The sequence below is a fragment of the Arvicola amphibius genome, chromosome 3 (assembly GCF_903992535.2).
Source record: "Arvicola amphibius chromosome 3, mArvAmp1.2, whole genome shotgun sequence".
Taxonomy (NCBI): Eukaryota; Metazoa; Chordata; class Mammalia; order Rodentia; family Cricetidae; genus Arvicola; species Arvicola amphibius.
Window position 1 is genome coordinate 155,891,761 of NC_052049.1, and position 17,552 is coordinate 155,909,312.

At 46.4% G+C, this 17,552-nt stretch overlaps 1 protein-coding gene across 1 annotated transcript in view; it reads left to right on the plus strand.

Annotated features, from left to right (window-relative positions):
* The first annotated feature begins 3,721 nt into the window (after positions 1 to 3,721).
* Positions 3,722 to 17,552, plus strand: part of Nt5e (5'-nucleotidase ecto) — a 47,891-nt gene continuing 34,060 nt past the window's right edge. Inside the window, exon 1 of the mRNA XM_038322414.1 lies at positions 3,722 to 4,147. Within this exon, the coding sequence (XP_038178342.1) occupies positions 3,791 to 4,147 (357 nt within the window). The 5' untranslated portion in view covers positions 3,722 to 3,790. The remainder of the gene's footprint in view (positions 4,148 to 17,552) is intronic.

The following is a 17,552-nucleotide window of genomic DNA, read 5'->3' on the forward strand; positions in this document are numbered from 1 at the left end:
CTCCAGGCCCTTGGCAATAATTTTTTGGATCTGATACCAAAAGTACATTCGGGAAAAGGGGGAAAAAAAGATAAATCAAACTTCTTCTAAACTGAAACTCTTGGAATGGAAATGCAACTCAGTGGGTAGAGCATGTGTTGAGAACATACAAGGTCCTGAGAATACCAGCACTAACAGATAGGAGAGAGAGAGGGAGAGAGAGAAAGAGAGAGAGAGAGAGAGAAGCATTTGTACATCAACACTGGTGTGTTTCAGCAATGGAAAAGCAAGGTATATATAGCATCCACAGTGTAGGTTGTAGAGAGAGAAGAAAATGCCTAGAAGCCATATTTGAGACATAAAGATTATTAAAACTTTATATGTATTGTGGCTGAACAAAGCAGGTAAGCAGCATCTGTGACAAACGACCAGAGAGAAAACTACCCCAGATTTCCAGCAGACGATGGGCTGCAAAGGTCCTAGAGTGGACAGCTGGAGCAAGGGCACACTCACAGTCTGGTGACAGAGAGCCAGCCTTATCTTCACAGCACTTTGATCCACCCTGCTTACTACAGAGACAAGAGTTTTATAAATTAGACTACTCATGCAGTGACATCATTAGTTCAGCATGCCAGGTGTACGTGCCATGTGTATTAGTTCAGCATAGCTGACTTAGAGAATGCAGGAAGCGCATTCTTGCCTAGATAACACCAGTTTGCCCCAATCCCAGCACTCATGGAAGGGAGTCAGTGGTCCACGTCCTCATCTCTCTAAGTCTTGTTTCCCTGTTTCCTTGATTTGGTGGGAGTCGTGGGAATGAAAGGAGGATGTTTCAGGGACATGTTGATGCTCTCTCTCCTGCAGGATGATACACCACTGAGTGGGCACTAATATCTTCGAATTACATATCTGTATATACTGAATTCCTACAGTGCTTTGGACAGAGCTCAGTTGGTAGGGTAATTGCCTGGTATACAGGAAGCCCTGGGTTCAATCCCCAGCACTGCATGGTGACACATGCTTTTATTTCCAGCACTAGGAAGACGGATTCAAGAGGAATAGAGTTCAAGGTCATACTCGGATATATAATGAGCTGGAGGCCATCTTGAATTACATGAAACTTTGTCAAAGAAGAGGAGAAACATCCCTACAACTCACTGAAACAGACACAAAAGACATGAACAGAAGGCCATCAAAACAGCTCTGGATGAAGACACTTGCAAGCCTCATGACCTGAGTTTGCTCACCAAGATCCACATTGTGAGTAGGGTAAAGTCACCTTGAAAATTGTCTTCTGACCTCTGCACATGTACCACACACACACGCATAGATACACAAAATGAATAAATAAATGTAATTTAAAATCTTTTTTTCAAGATAGGGTTGTTCTGTGTAACCCTAGCTGTCCTGGAACTTACTCTGTAGACCAGACTGTCCCTGAACTCACAGAGATCTGCCTGCCTCTGCCTCCCAAGTGCTAGGATTAAAAGTGTGCACTACTGCCGCCTGGCTAATAAAAATTTTTTTTTCTGTTTTCTTTTTTTGGTTTTTCGAGACAGAGTTTCTCTGTAGCTTTTTTAGAGCCTGTCCTGGAACTAGCTCTTGTAGACCAGGCTGGCCTCGAACTCACAGAGATCCGCCTGCCTCTGCCTCCCGAGTGCTGGGATTAAAGGCGTGCGCCACCACCGCCCGGCATAAAAAATTTTTTTAAGGAAATGTCAACAAGAAATGACACATATGGTCAATAAGCTCATAAAAACGTGTTTCACATTTCTAAACAATGGGGAATGCAAATAGAAACCACGATGAGATATTACACATGCCTCAAGGTAACTATCGTTTAAAACAGATGAAAGAAAGTGGAAAGGTAGTGGAGGATGTGCAGAATCTGTCCATTGCATGAGAGAATGGGCAACATAGCAGGCCCCTCTCTCATCTCCCAACTTGGCTGCTTTTTAGTTGACTGGCCTCAAGGCCATTTCATCAGCCATGGACCCTTGACTGTTTCTGCTTTCACCTCTTATGAGTAAGCTGCTATGAACGTGAGTGTTCAAATACACACCTAGAGTAAAACACTACTCGGCTTCTGAAAGGAAGGATTTGCTGACGTGCTGAGTCTTGAAGACATTAGGCCAACTGAAGCAAACCAGTCGGAAGAAAAAAGGGACAAATGGAAGGTGCTTAGAATGATCGAATCCATACAAACTGGTAATAGAACGCTGGTTTGGGGGGGAAGGAGTTGAAAAGGAAGGAAATAGAGAGTCGTTTTTGTTTGTTTGTATGTTTGGATTTTTTTGAGACAGGGCTTCACTAACAGCCCAAGAACTCACTATGTGTGGCCCAGACGGTTTTCCTACTTGGGACTCCCAAGTACTGTAATTACAGGTGTTGACTGCCATGCAAGGTGGAAATCACTGTTTAATGACTTTAGAATGCCATCTCAGGAAGATGAAAAAGCTCTGGGAAATGAATGGTGGTGAATATCCTTAATGCCACTAAAACTGTATGCTTAAGATAGTAAATGATAATGCATGTCATGTATATTTATATGATGTATATCGTACTGCAATTGAAAAACAACTTAGTGGTGGGTGAGATAGGATCTTGCTATGCAGCCCAGACTGTTCATGGACTTTCAGCTCTCCTGACTCAGCCTCCTGAGTCCTAGGATTAGGGGCATGCCCCAGTCTCTCTCTCTCTCTCTCTCTCTCTCTCTCTCTCTCTCTCTCTCTCTCTCTCTCTCTCTCTCTCTCTCTCTCTCTCTCTCTCTCTCTCTCTCTCTCTCTCTCTCTCTGTAAAACAAGATTGGCCTGGTGCATTCTGGACATGTGTGGAGATTAAATATCGTCTACATAATGTGTAGAACACATGAGAACCAAACTAATTCTCTTTCCTTTCCCAAAGCTGCTAGTTTATTGATTATATTTCATTCAAACGCAAGAGTTAATCCGTTAGATGTGGAAATTCGTGTAGCGATTTACATTTAATGATGACGATTTATTAATAACAAATATGGATTGCCACTATTACTGCTAAAAAGCTTTGCAATCACACACACACACACCACAGCATATACTAAAAACCTCAAAAGTTATGACAGAGAGGAAAGAAGACTGGAAAAGCACGGAGCAGCAAGGCGCTTAACTGTCAAGGGTTTAGACCCTAAGATCCGCGTTAGCTTTCAGAGCTGGCCATGAACCGCCACCGCAGGGGTTTTATCGCTAAGGTTTTCACTGTGGGTAAAAGCTTGCTTGACTTCTGAGATTCCAGATCTGAGCAACGTGGAGTAGTTGCCTCCTCAAACCTACATAGCATCTCGGCCCTCGCTGTGTCCTGGTCCCACCGCGGTAACTGCGGAGCGCTCCTCCCGGGTGAGCTCTGGACTCCTCTCTCTCCCATCCCATCTCTCTTCTCTTTCGGCAGCAAGCCACAGCGCCACACAAGCAGTACACTCTTTTAGAGAAATCGGTGTCCTCTAAGGTGAAAATCGGTGAGGCAGCTCCTGCAGCTGCTAACGCCGCTGGGGTCTACGGAACCCCGGCTCCCGGAGGTGCCCGCTCACCGCGCGAACAACCTCCTCTCTGTTCCTGCCGGCTGCGTGTGCCAGGCCAGCCGCTCCCGAGTGCCTGGGGTGCCAGGGTCGGATCGGGTGACTCCCGGAGTGCGCCTGCCAGCAGGAGGGCCTTGGGCTGGAGGAGGCGCGTCCGGCCCCGCCTCTCCCTATTCCTCCCCGCCGCCCAGGGGAGGCTGGGGTAGCCGGAGCTCGTCCGGCTCCGGGCCAGTCCACCAACTCAAGGCGTTCTAGACAGCCATGCGTCCAGCGGCTGCTCCGGCGGCCACTCCGCCGCCCAAGTGGCTACTCATCGCTCTGAGCGCGCTGCTGTTGCTGTGGCCGGCAGCCAGAGCCTGGGAGCTCACGATCCTGCACACCAACGACGTGCACAGCCGGCTGGAGCAGACCAGCGAGGACTCCACCAAGTGCCTCAACGCCAGCCAGTGCGTGGGCGGCGTGGCGAGGCTCTACACCAAGGTGCAGCAGATCCGCAAGGAGGAACCCAACGTGCTGCTTCTGGATGCCGGCGACCAGTACCAAGGCACCATTTGGTTCACCGTTTACAAAGGTCTTGAAGTGTCACACTTCATGAACACCCTGCGCTATGATGCCATGGTAAGAAGAAGGTTACCGGGTTAGGAGCCCCAGGCCCAGAGGGAGGGGTTGGAGAACTCCCTAGTACCCTGGCAGAGAAAGGATTCACAGATGAGCAAGTGGAATTTGACTCAGGCCAGTGTGCCGCGTCGATGCAGACCGCGTCCCTTGTATGATAGTCTTAAACTGATGTTTTTGGGGACCCACAGTGAACTAAGCATTAAAAGAGGGATCCTGCCTACGGAGTGATTTAGCAGGGGGAGGGCGGGGGGTAGGTAGGGACACTGGAAGTTATTGAGGGCTGGAGACCGATCTGTCTCCTCCACATCTCCATCTGCTCGATCATTCAAAGAACGTCTCATCCACACTTTACTGAAAGGGAAATCGGGTAAAAAAAAAATTTATTCAGGTCACCAGGGCCCCAAGGGGGAGAGGGCAGATGGACACCACACCCAATTGGCCCTGAAGTCTGAGCGCTACAAACTCACCTTCTTAGGTAGATTTCCAGTGTAACCCTATGTAAGTTATTTATTAGGCCTCAGTGGTCGAGTCTTCTATGAAATGGAAAGAAAAATATTTACCTCAAAGTACTGTGTGCACACAATATGATCTCCACATTTGTTCTTGCTACTCCCAGACACTGCCACGCAGGTTCGAGGAAAAAGAAATATCAGAGAAAACACAAATGCGGAGAATCTGGATTTCAAGGGTTCAATAAAACCCTCTTGACTGTAGAGATTCTAGAAGAGCCCAGCTTGAGGGATAAGGGATCTGGGGGTGCAGCTGGATTTTTAGAGTGTTTCCTTAGAATTCCACAGGCCCTGTGCAGTCCATAGCATTGCGCAAACTGGCTCTGCGGGCCAAGCCTCGGGGATGCTGGGGAGGCCGGAGGGCCAGGTGTGCTGACTAGACAGCCAGACTAGGAAATATGAGATTCTGTCTCAAAGGGGAGGAGGAAGAGAGAGATCTTAAAATGTTCAAATTTAATGCGGGGGCCATGGTGGCGCACGCCTTTAATCCCAACACTCCGGAGGCAGAGGCAGGTGGATTCCTGTGAGTTCGAGGCCAGCCTGGTCTACAAGAGCTAGTTCCAGGACAGGCTCGATAGCTGAAACAAAACCCTGTCTGGTAAAACAAACAAACAAACAAACGGTCATGTTTAGTCCTCACTTCCCAATACTTTGTCAGAAATGTGCGTTGCTTGTTGAGAAGGGGCGAAAAACAAATAAACATACCCGAGATGTAAAAACTAATCGATCCACCACTCACGATCAACCTGGTGTGAATTCCTAGAGTAAACGATTCTGCGAGGTTGCGTGGGCGGGGTGGGGGGGTGAGATGAGAACAAACACCACAAAAACATAAGAGCTTTGCAAGAGAGATAACAGGGTGGGTACCCAGAACTCTGTGAAATCAGAGGGCGTGGAAGGGAAAGGAAGGTTCCCAAGGCAGACTACCCGCTGTGTACAGGAACAGCTCAGAGGTCAGAGAAGGGGAGTGCTCCCTCCCAGCGAATGCTGCTTTAGAGGTTCTAAAGCAAGGGCGTTCTAGGCCTCCAAGCCTCCCGAGCTGATGGAGGAAGGCCCTGTTCAGCAGCAGCTGACAAGAAGAAGAATCGTAGGTCTCAAGAGCTCTGTGGTCTCTCAGCCCTCTTTTTTTCCACTGCTAGGCCTGCTTGAAGCTCTGTAAGCAGTATGGCCTTACAAACATTTACATAATGGGATTGTTAACTAGCTCACGTCTCTCCTTCCCCCAGAAGGGTAGGATAAACACTGTAGGAGTTTGTTTTGATTTCGTGTATAAACCACCACTTTGCAGCATTTCCTCTTTCTAACGCTCTTTTCCCCTCCGTTTTGGAAATACTCCTTAGTAAACACGGGTCCCTCTCTAAGACCTCAGGAACTCTGCTGCTAGGTGAGGCCACAACAATGTGCTGTAAGTTGGAGCTCATCTTCTTACAAATTTCCCTCAAAATAATTGGACTGGGAAGAGGAAGCTACACTGACCCGTGTCAAGAGTGGGAGGAAAGGGGAAGACAAAGTCCATAGCTGCCATCAGAATTTATCTGTGGAATGAGTTGTGGGTGAGTTTAAATCGCACGGATTGGCCTGCATGAACGCGAGCTATCGCAGCATGCAGCACGTGGCGGGGCTCTGCAGTCTTCTGATCTTACAGAGCATTTGCACATATTAGCCTGAGGAGTTTATTGCTCTTCTGTTATAAAACCCCCCAGCCACCTGCTATGTCTTGATTCTGGGATACTTGGAGACCCCATCAGCGTGAACAGCTGTAAAGGAGTATCTCCAATTCCCTAAAGCCTCAGAAATTAGAGTAGGAGCCTTGGAGATAGTTTGTAGTCTCAAGATCTACCACACTCCCAAGAGAACTACTCTGATGACTACAAAGGACCAGGAGGAGCTTGAAGACCCCCTTGGGCCCTGCTGCTAGGCAGAAACTGGGAGGGGGGATGACAGAAGCAGCCAGGTGGTATAGCTGTCTATCCTAGTGGAAGGACTGGTGTCCCCCGAGGTATAAGAGGAAGACACACCAAGCTATTGTATAAAATAGCTCAGCAGTCCGAAAGCACAGTACTGATTTTTTTTTAATTCTTTAGAAACTAGAAGAAGGAAGGCAGAAAAAGATTGCAAGGGAGGCTCAGTTACTTGGGAATATTCCTCGTTTCTTCCTTTCGTCCTGGTTATTTCTGAGCCTCGTGTTCCTTAACTGGGGAAGAGGGGTGCTAACCCCCAGCCTGTAAACAGCACATGGTGCCATGAAAAACTCCTAGCCCCTTGCACAGTGAATGCTCACTAAAGCTTAGTTCCTTTACCTTAGGGTTTGGAAAGAAGAAAAACATGGCATCTGCCAGGCTAGTTGGGTCTGACAGCCTAGCACAGACTACTACCAGCTGCCCCTCCACCATCTTTTCTAAATACTATTGTCTAGATTGTTCCTTTCAGCATAATTTTCTTTTTAAGATCTCACATTGCCTAAACTGGCCTCTAACTTACTGTGTGGTACAGGATGTCCCGCGAACCTCTGGTCCTCCTGCCTCCACCTCACAAATGCCGATTCCTGTCTTAGTTACTTTTCTATTGCTGTGACAAAATACCATGACCAAGGCTACTCACTAAGGAAAGCATTTAATTGGACTTACAGTTTCAGAGGGTTAGAGTCCATAATGGCAGAGCAAAGGTGTTAGCAACAACTGAGAGCTCACATCTCCATCTACACATAGGAGGCAGACAGAGAGGGGCACACTGAGAATGGTGTGTGTCTTTTGAAGCCTTAGAGCCCTCCCCTAATGATACATCTCCTCCAATAAGGCCACACCTTCTAACCCTTCCCAAACAATTCCACCAGCTGGGGACCAAGTATTCAAGCCAAAGAGCCTGTGGGGGCTATTCTTGTTCAAACCACCACAGTAACCTTGCATTTATGATTCTCCCACCTCACTCTGTATGTGCAGTGTCCCTGTGTGTCATGGTGCATGGTGACCTCTTACATCAGACTCTGGTAGATTTGGAGATGGTCTCTAACCAGTCCCCTGATTCACAAATTCAGCAGATGCCACTGTGAGGATTTCCACATCCCAGTGCAAAGTTACTGGTCACAATGTGTCTGCTTGGTTCTTCCTTTGGCAAAGGATTGCTAGCTGTCTTCCTGACGGCTTAAAGCCTACTACTTTGCTCCTCAGACAACATCCAGGCAGAGGGTTAATCTCTGTATCTTTACCTCTTCTTCTTCTTTAAAAAAGATGTTTTAATTTTCATGTATTTGTGCATGTACAATCACGTGTGTTTGTGACTGTGGAGGCCAGAGAGGGCATCATATCCTCTGGAGAGATGAAGTCACTGGAAGTTGTGAGCCATCTGATGTGAGTGCTGGGAGCCAAATTCCTTTCCTCTGCAAGAGTGGCAGGTGCTCTTAACCACTAAACCATCTCTTCAAGCCCCAACTTTGCCTGTTCTTACCTCTGTCCAGCTTGTCAGTAGCTTGTGTTTTTCTAATAATTAGAAATTTTCAGCATCTTTTGATAAGATTGTGAATCTTTTGGGTTTCCTCTTCTCAGATGGCATGTTTACGGATTTTTTTTTTTTCGTTTCTTTTCCATTGGATTTGCTTTGTTTTGAAGCACTCTAACTATTGATCTATGGTCAATTTTAGACATAAATGTGATGATGCTTCTGTGCCTGTCAGTGTTGCTCAACTCTGTACCTCTTAGAACAGAAATCCTTTATTAGATATATTTAATAATCAAAAATTCTTTTGCTTGTCTGTCCTGTTTCTAAGTTCTTGAAAGCTTATGTAACAGTTTGTTCATTTAAGCTCCAATCACCAAGACTCTTGCTGGGAATGCAATTGCTGCTGTCTTCCCTGCCTTCGAAGACACCGGCCTGTGAAAATTGACTGCCACTTCCTCCTCAGGCAACATTTTAATGAGAGGACTGACGCAGAACATCCCTGAGGCTCATGTCTAAAAATAGGAGTCCTGAGGAAAGGTTTAATCAGCTGTGAGATGCTTCTGTTCCGTGAAGGGCGCAGGTGTGGAGGCCGGGACCAACGTGAGAAAGTGTGGCCAGACTGAGACCGAGGTTTACAGACCCCTGAGACGAGCTCCTTTGTCGCCGAGATCAGAGAAGCGTGCAGCTTCTCCGGAAGGTGACTGTGGTCCCCTGCTGCTTAAATAAGAGTTTCCAAAGTGGCAGGAAGTGTCTTTTGTTATTCATAATGAGCCCCTTTGATAATCGCTGAAGCTAATAGTTTAAGCTAATGAGTTTGTTTTGACCTGGAACTCTAGATAGCCTCAGGGTGGAGCCCTGAGAGGTACCTAATTCTCAGATTAGACGGTTAGTTGGAATTTCTAACCTCGCCCACCTACCTGCAGGGGGCTGGGGCTGGAGATTAAATTCTGACAGGCTCTTCCTTAAACACAGAATTTGGTGAGCTCTGGAGTTGCTGAGCACCTGGAGTTTCTGGAGGGTAGGGTGCCTGAAAGGGCGTTGGGGCTCTGTTTGTCCTATGCCCTGTGCCTTGCCCTGGACTTTTTTTTTTTCCATTTGACAATTCCTAAGTGTAGCTTTCATAATAGACCAGTAATAATGATCTTGGAAGTTCCACAAATTCCTCTAGGTAGCTATCAAATGTGGGGATGAGGTCATGGGGACCTCCAGTTTGTAACTGGTCTGTTACAAGTCCAGGTGGCTCAAACCTCTGAACTGGGTGCCAGAAGGAGCACAGTTTTGTGAGACAGAGCCCTGTGACTCATGGGAAATGGCACCAAGTCAAGGCAGGCCAGTGTCAGGATTGAATTGTTGGACACCTAGTCAGTGTTTTCAGAAAACTGGAGAACTGGTTGTTGCAAAAAAAAAAAAGAGAGAAAGAAAGAAAGAAAGAAAGAAAGAAAGAAAGAAAGAAAGAAAGAAAGAAAGGAAAAGAAAAGAAAAGAAAAGAAAAGAAACCAAAATAAGCAAAAGCTTCAGCTATTGGGCCCGTGAGCTGACTCAGCCCGAAAAAGTACTCGGTGTGCAAGCCTGATAACCTGAGTTTGATCCCCTAAAGTTGGGTTAAAAAGAAGAAGGGATTCATCCCACAGGTGCATAGGTGAAGAAGAGCTGATGACAAGAAGCACTTGGCAGTGCTCATCCACAGAGAGGGGTCTTTGCTCATATGCTGTTGGTGGGGATGGTTGAGAAGAGGGTCTTGTCTCAGTAATGGCTTCTGTTGCTATGACAAAATACCATGGCCAAACAAAAGAAACTTAGGGAAGAAAAAATTTATTTCACCTTATACTTCCTGGTAACAGTCCACCCCTGAGGGGCATCAAAGAGGCAGGAATGCAAGAAGGACAGGAACCTGGAGGCAAGAACTGAAGCATAAACCTTGGAGTAATGACGCTGACTCCCTAGTCCTGGCTTGCTCAAACTTGCCTACAGGCAACCTGAATAGAAGCATTTTCTCAACTGAGGTTCTTCTTCCCAGATAACTTGAGCTTCTGTCAAGCTGACCAAAATCAACCAGAAACAATACCACCCAAGTAGGGCAGGTGTAAGGCAAAGATGCATACGCGGGGCATCAGGGTAGTGGGCAGCTGCTTTTGATACTACTACACAGGGCCATCGGTTCATCTATTTAAGTTCCTCCCTTCATTCTTGGGTTCTCTGTTACTTATTATAAAATATTTAAGATTGAAGGCTCTATAAGGAAAAGAGGAGACATGGTCACTCAGGTTTCTGACTTCTGGGAAGTTCAAGATCAGGATGGTCCACCCTCCTTGCTGGTAGGTACTCACTACAGGGTCCTGAGACAATGCTAGGCTTTCTGGAGAGAAGGAAAATGCAAGCTGCACAGCCAAAATGGTTTTAACAACAAAGTCAAGTCACTCTTAGTATAACCCAGTAATCCAGCCACGACCCACCACCTCCTAAAAGTCCTACTTCTTGACACCTCCCAATGAAGATGAAATGTCAGTGTGAGTTTTGGTGGGAACAATCAAGCCACAGAGACTCTTGACAACGGAAGCCTGCTATTTTAAGCCCTGAGATGTTGAGTATGCTAGGCAAGCACCCTGCCACTAAGCCACAGCTTCAACCCACAGCCAGGTTTTATGTCACCTGTGTGAGTTTAGAAGCGGTTTCTCCATCTGAAAACTAGGGTTAAAGAGAGAGGTCTCTTGCATTTAAGTTCTCAGCACCTCAGCTCCTGCCCAGTCCTCTGTCTGCTCCTGATCTGCTGCCATACTCAGTATGTCTTAGAACTTAATTTTACACTCAAAGTCAAGTTTGCTTGGTGACTCTCACTTCTCCCTAACAGATCTAGCAGATACTTGGGGATGAGGCAACCATTTCCTGGTGGAGAGATAGCTTGAGCCTCCTCCCAGGTGCTCCCTTTTGGTCACTGTCTTCAAGGGAAAAGGCAACCAGAGTGCTCTGTGGAGAGTTGTTCTCCGAGTAGTAGAAATGATGCCCTGGGGAACTGGAGAGGCAGCAGCCTACTTCCAGGTTGTTGCTTTCGAGTTATTTAATCAGCCCACAGATCTTCATGGAGTGCCACTGGGCGCCAGCTCTGTGCCAAGTGCTGAGGATAATGTACAGGCTCGAGGGTAAAGCTTGGTGCTCAGAATGCATTCCCATGGGCAGTGCCCATTCAGGCTCCTTTTAACCACAGAGCAGGACAGGCTTAGAGATAGTAAGGAGAGAGTAAAGGGCCAGCAAGATAGCTCCACTGGTAAAAGCCCTTGCCAAGCAATCCTAAGAATCCGGGTTCAAGCCCCAAGAAGATGAAGAGAACTGATTCCCCAGAGTGGTCCTTTGACCTCTGCACATGTGTCCACGTACACACACATAATGATGAGAGAAAGAGAGAGAGAGAGAGAGCATTTATATTCAGTTTGGGGGGAGGGCAAATTACCAGTGTTAGTTTAAGCTTGAAAGAGTTCTAGATGACAATGTGATCTCCCGGCAACTCCCACCCTATACTAGGAACCCAGATAATTATCGAGATAATTATCGATAATTAACCCAGATAATTGTTTTATTTGGCTTTAAGAAAAAGGAAAGGTGGGCCATAAGATGGCTCAGTAGGTAGAGGTGCTTGCTCCCAAGTCTAATGACCTGAGTTTGATCCCTAGAACCCAAATGGTGGAAGGATAGAGCTGACCCCCACAGTTATCCTCTGACTCTAATACATGTCCCCACATGCATATTACAAGCATAATGGTTTAAAAATTATTACACTTTTATTATTATCATTTTATTATTTATTTGTCTTGTGTTTTTGAAACAGGGCCTCTCTGTTTAGTCCTGGCTGGCCTGGAACTCCTCACTTTATACACCAGGCTGGCTCTGAACTTGCAGAGATCCACCTGCCTCCACCTCCAGAGTTCCAGGGTTAAAGGCTTACACCACCACAACCAGATAAATTACAGCCAATTATTGCTTAGGCCCTAGACCGCAGAAGTTGTATTAGGGGAGTTCTTGAAGTAGAGAGTTGGTTCTCAAGCCTCAGGCATGAGCGGGAGCCTCCGCTGTGGAGGCTGTGGCCACAGCCTCTACTTCCTTGTCGCAGTTCTGGGCTAGAGTGGGACCAGGGGACACTGGCTCTGGATGACTGGAGGACGGAACAGAGGCAGCCTCTTTGTTCATCTTGCTGTGTCTTGGCATCTAGATTTACTAACTGAGAACTGAAAAGAACACATGGTGCATCTCTTTCTCACACACGAGTACAGCTGAGTGCTATTCATGTTCCTTTCGCACTTGTTTGCTTTAGCCCCATAAGTAGATTTCAAAATTCTCTAGATGACCTGGAGAGACAGTTGAGCAGTTAAGAGCACTTGTTGCTCTTGCAGAGGATCTTGGTTCAATCCTGGGCTCTCCCATGGTGGCTCACAGCCATCCATGACTCCAGTTCCGGGGAATCCGATGCCGTTTCCAGACACACGCATGATGGGCATTAATACATGACAGCAAAACACTCAAATGCATAAAATAAAATCCATTAGCTAATTAACTACAGTTCCTTTAGGTGCTTCTTTTCCCTTCACATAAATAATTGCTTCTATATATAATGTGCACGCTAGCTAGTGTTTTCTAGCTCCAGAGAGATAAACCTGCCTGGACCTATTAATTCTTAGCGTGACTGTGCCATGCATATTTTGACTGTGCAAAGACTGTACATTTTCCAGATGATACATGTATCATCGTAACATAAACAGTATGGCATGCTGTTTGTTCTGCACTTTTTCATCCTTTAAGCTCATGTTGACACTACAGGTAGGCTGACCAGACCCCAGGATCCTTTCTGCCATTCCGTGGGATGTTACACTCACCCACCAGGGCCAATATTCCCTTCCTCGTAGCTGTGGGAATGGAGGGTAGCCCAACATAGACATGATCCATAGAATCAGATATGGATCACCAAACATGCTTTGGAAGGCTGTGATTGAGGGTCCCTAAGTGATTGACAACCGAGTTTCATTGTGTAATAGACTAATAGGTCTCTCTAAGTCTTACACTGTAGGGCTTACTGATGAATTGTTGTGACACTCATTAAATAAATATGCCTCCAATCTCTGATGAAGAGCCCTATCGCATGGTTACAGTTGAGTTTAATAGATTGCAAAAGAGCTTCTTTTCTTTGGCATCAAACATATTCTACTGCTCTTAAATCAGCTCTTCTTTCCTTGTCTTCCTCTGGCATGGTTAAGCCTCTCGACTTCACTTGGAACGTTTCTTCACCAACTCCCCTCCTCTTGTTTTCAATTTCCTATTTGTTTATATGCCATTGAGGTTACTTATTAGTGAGCCTTTGCTCCCTTCCATGAAGCTTGTCCTCCCTCTGATATTCTGCAGTTCCTAAGATACATCATGTACCTGTATCTTCACATATGTGTTTCCCATGTGTTGGATGCACAGGTGGATGCATGCATGGATGGATGGTTCATGGGTAGATGGATGGAAGATACTTAGGTAGGTGGAAAAACAGGCAGATGGATAGATGATGTAGGGGTGCATGGATGGATAACTGGATGGTGTTTGAGTGAGTGGACAGGTAGGTAGATGGCTAGATGATGCATAGGTGTATGGATGTATAGATGGGTGGTGCTTGGGTGGATGGATGAAGAGGTGGATGGATATGCATGCTGGTTCTATCCTTGCTTCCAGTCTGCCCTTCAAGCATCCACGGGACAAAGATTATGATGGTTACTTGGCATTCCAGAGCCTTGTAAAAACTAGCAAGGAGCTAAATGATGCTCACCTCTACCATTCATGCAGATTGGCAGCAGTTAGGCATAGTAAAGGCCCTGTATGACTACTCAAGCCTCACTACCATTTCTCAGGTCTCAGCTCTGCCACTTGCTAGTTGTAGGAATCAGTGCTTCAGTTTCCCCATCTATGAAAATGGAAAATAGTAGCACCTGTTTCATGGCACTATTAAGATAAAATGGCCTAGTGTGACGACAGGCTAGTGAACAACACGAAAATATGAACTTTCTCGTGTCAAACTTTGTCTTGTTTTTTTCTTTCTTTAATCCCCCATATTTTAAATTTATTGATACTTTTGTATTCTTCTTTGAACAAAGCTAAAAGATACTCATTATCTAATTCATATAAAGGTGACCTTTGACAGACCAAACAGTTACCTTAGATTTCCAATAAAAATAAATTTTTTACAAGGTTCCATCTTCTTTCATATTCCCATTGTGAAACCCAAATAGTTTATGTCCTCACCCCCGGGCACACAGAGAACAATTCAAGACTTTGCTGTTGTTTTGAAATAAGGTGAGCTGTGTACCCAGCACGGGCTCAAATTCCAGGTGCTGGATTTACCGGTCTGTACCACCATGCCCTGATTTATGTTTTTTTATTTTTTTATTTTTTTAAAATATTTATTTATTATGTATACAATATTCTGTCTGTGTGTATATCTGCAGGCCAGAAGAGGGCACCAGACCCCTTTACAGATGGTTGTAAGCCACTATGTGGTTGCTGGGAATTGAACTCAGGACCTTTGGAAGAGCAGGCAATGCTCTTAACCTCTGAGCCATCTCTCCAGCCCCTGATTTATGTTTTTTAAAAAAGCGTGTTCCATTCACCCACAAGTGCCACAAAGATGTCAACAAACACACGGAGGTAACATGTAAATTAAAACATAGGAAATGAAAACTCAAGAACCTGACAGTTGTCTAGAAAGGAGCTGGAGGTAGGAAAGCAGTTAGCTAGATATCTCACCAGTTGCCTGGCAACCTGGTTTCTCTCACTAGAAAACTGAGGCATCACGCACCTACTATTTACCAAGTTCATTTCATATCCTGCCTTCTGAGAAGTTTTAATGGCTCACACATCCTAACAGAGAAACATGGAGCCCATTTAAAAGAAGAAAACAGAGCTAGTGGTTTGATTCTCATTCAGTTTACACTGGCATGACTCACCTGGTATCCCTGAGGATACAAAGACAGCTGATGTGTGAACACACAGCCACAGTGAGGGCAAGCGGCATGAAAGATGTGCCTGAGGTCTTGTGGACACACTAAAAGAGAGGGGTCTGCAGGGAAAATGTTACTGAGGCATCCCGAGCATCTCAGTGGGATTTAGGTTTCCTAGAGCTGCGGGTACCTGGAAGTTAAGCAGAATGGATTATGCCGCTAAGGACATCACCAAAAGGGCATGGAGGGTCTGCATGGTATTTGTCTTAGTTAGGGTTTCTATTGCTGTGAAGAAACACCGTGACCACGGCAGCGCTTATAGAGGAAAGCATTTAATTACGGAGGTTCACTTGCAGCTCAGAGGTTTAGTCCATTAGCATCACAGTGGGAAGCAAGTCAGCATGCAGGCAGACATGGTGCTGAAGAAGGAGCTGAGAGTTCTACATCTTGACCCGCCAGCAACAGGAAGTGATTTGTCTCACTGGGCATGGCTTGAGCATTTATGAGACCTCAAAGCCTGCCTCCACAGTGACACACTTCCTCTAACAAGACCACACCTACTCCAACAAGGCCACACCTCCTAAAAGTGTCACTCCCTTTGGGGACCATTTTCTTTCAAACCACCACAGTATCCAAAGAGGCAGGAATGTTTATTTTCTTAGAAAGTTGAAAGTCTGGGGTGAAATTAACTCAGAGGCAAGAGGTGGGTGGGTTGTTTGAGACACAGCTCACTCTGGTGGCCTGCAGTTCGTGGATGAAGCCATGGGCTTGTGGCTGAAGGAATAGTTAGAAGATCCTGAAGTGCACTATATGTGGGGAGTGGGCAGTTTGGCACTGCAGACAGAGCATGGGAGAAGTATGATCTGTGGGGCAGAGCAGCCGCGGAAGCAGCATCACAGTGGGGCACTGGGGTAGAGTTGTCTATGCCGTTATGTTCCTGGGTGTTTCCCACACTGAAGGCCATGTGTTACTCTGCAGTGGCTCTTTTACAGTCGTTCTTTCAATGCTCTGCTGGTGGCTGATGTAGTAGGAGCATCCTTGGTCAGCAGATAATTGGGAGCAGAGAAGGAATAGAAGGGAGGGAGCATGACCTCCAAAGTACTCCAGCTGACTCCATAGTGTCCCCTGAAATAATCCAAGGCGCAGCAGCCAGGGGAGGGGGGCAGGGAACAGGCCTCCTCTCCACTCCTTGATCGCCTGCCTGCCTCTAGCCTACTTTGCTAGGCAGGACGAAAAGGGAGAAGGAGTCGTTTAAGCAGTTCGTAAAAGCCCAAGTTTTCTGATATAGTTAGAATAAAAATTCCACTGTTAGGACTAGGGATGTAGCTTAGCTAGCATGCAGAGCGCTTAGCTAGCATGCAGGAAGCCCTGAGGATCATCTCCAGCACTGCAGAAAACAAGCATGACACCTGTAATCCAGCACTTGGGAGGTAGAGGCAGGAGGATTAGGAGTTTGGGGTCATCCTTGACCACTTAGCATGTGGAAGGTCAACCTATGCTACATGAGACTGTCAAAAAGAGGGGGAAAAAAATCTCCAGCCAGCAGTCAAAGTAAAGTGACCAGAGACCTAAAAAGCTGGCCAATAGCTCCTAAGCAATCTGACCACCTCAGGGATTTCTTTAACTGTGTAGTGGCTACGGAAGTTCTTTTAGCTCCGGGGGCTAAGTGGCTCCACCTGCTTCTGCTGCTCCATTTCCTGCTCAGATGTTCATTTTGTGGCCATGGCACTCATTCCTCAGAGGCTTTCAAAGCAGAATTCTGCTTGGTAGCTGGGGCCCGGGACTGAGTTAGATGACTGTGTTTATAAAACACAGAGGACACAGTATAGGCCCAGGGTTGGAGATCTCCCAAACAAGGCCCCCCAATAATTATAGCCTTGGGGTTTGTGTTTTTGTTTGTTTGTTTGAGACAGGGTATTACTGTGTAGCCTATCTGACCTGGAACCTGGTGTGTAGACCAGGCCGGCCTTGAACTCCTCTGCCTGTTTCTGCCTCTCAAATGCTGGGATCAAAGGTGTGTGCCACCACGCCCAGCCTTGCAGTTAACCTATTCTTTCTTTTTCCTCCCCCCTCTGCCAGCTGTTTATTTAAGTCCTCATTCACTAGTAGTAGATGTTCAATAAGTACTCCTCTGTTAGACACGTTTCATGGGCTGTGGGGACAAATCAATGTACTTGGCTTAACTACTGAAGAACGAGGAGAGAGATTGTGTTGACCCATGGGCTGCAACTTGGAGATTCAGAAAATGGGAGATTTTGCTAAACTATTTCAGAGTACCAAGAGTCCTTCAGCGGATAACTAGGTAGACACTGACCTCTGTGTCTCCTTCAAACAGCAGAGCAGCGTGGAGCTTAGCATGCTCCCTGAGGAACACTCTCATTATCTGCTCCACACATCCATTCATTGGACGCCAACTAGAGCGTTTGCATATGAGCGAATCGATGCATGGCGCGCGCACCTCCTGTAGGCACTGGTGCAGCACCTCAGAACCAGTGTGAGCCT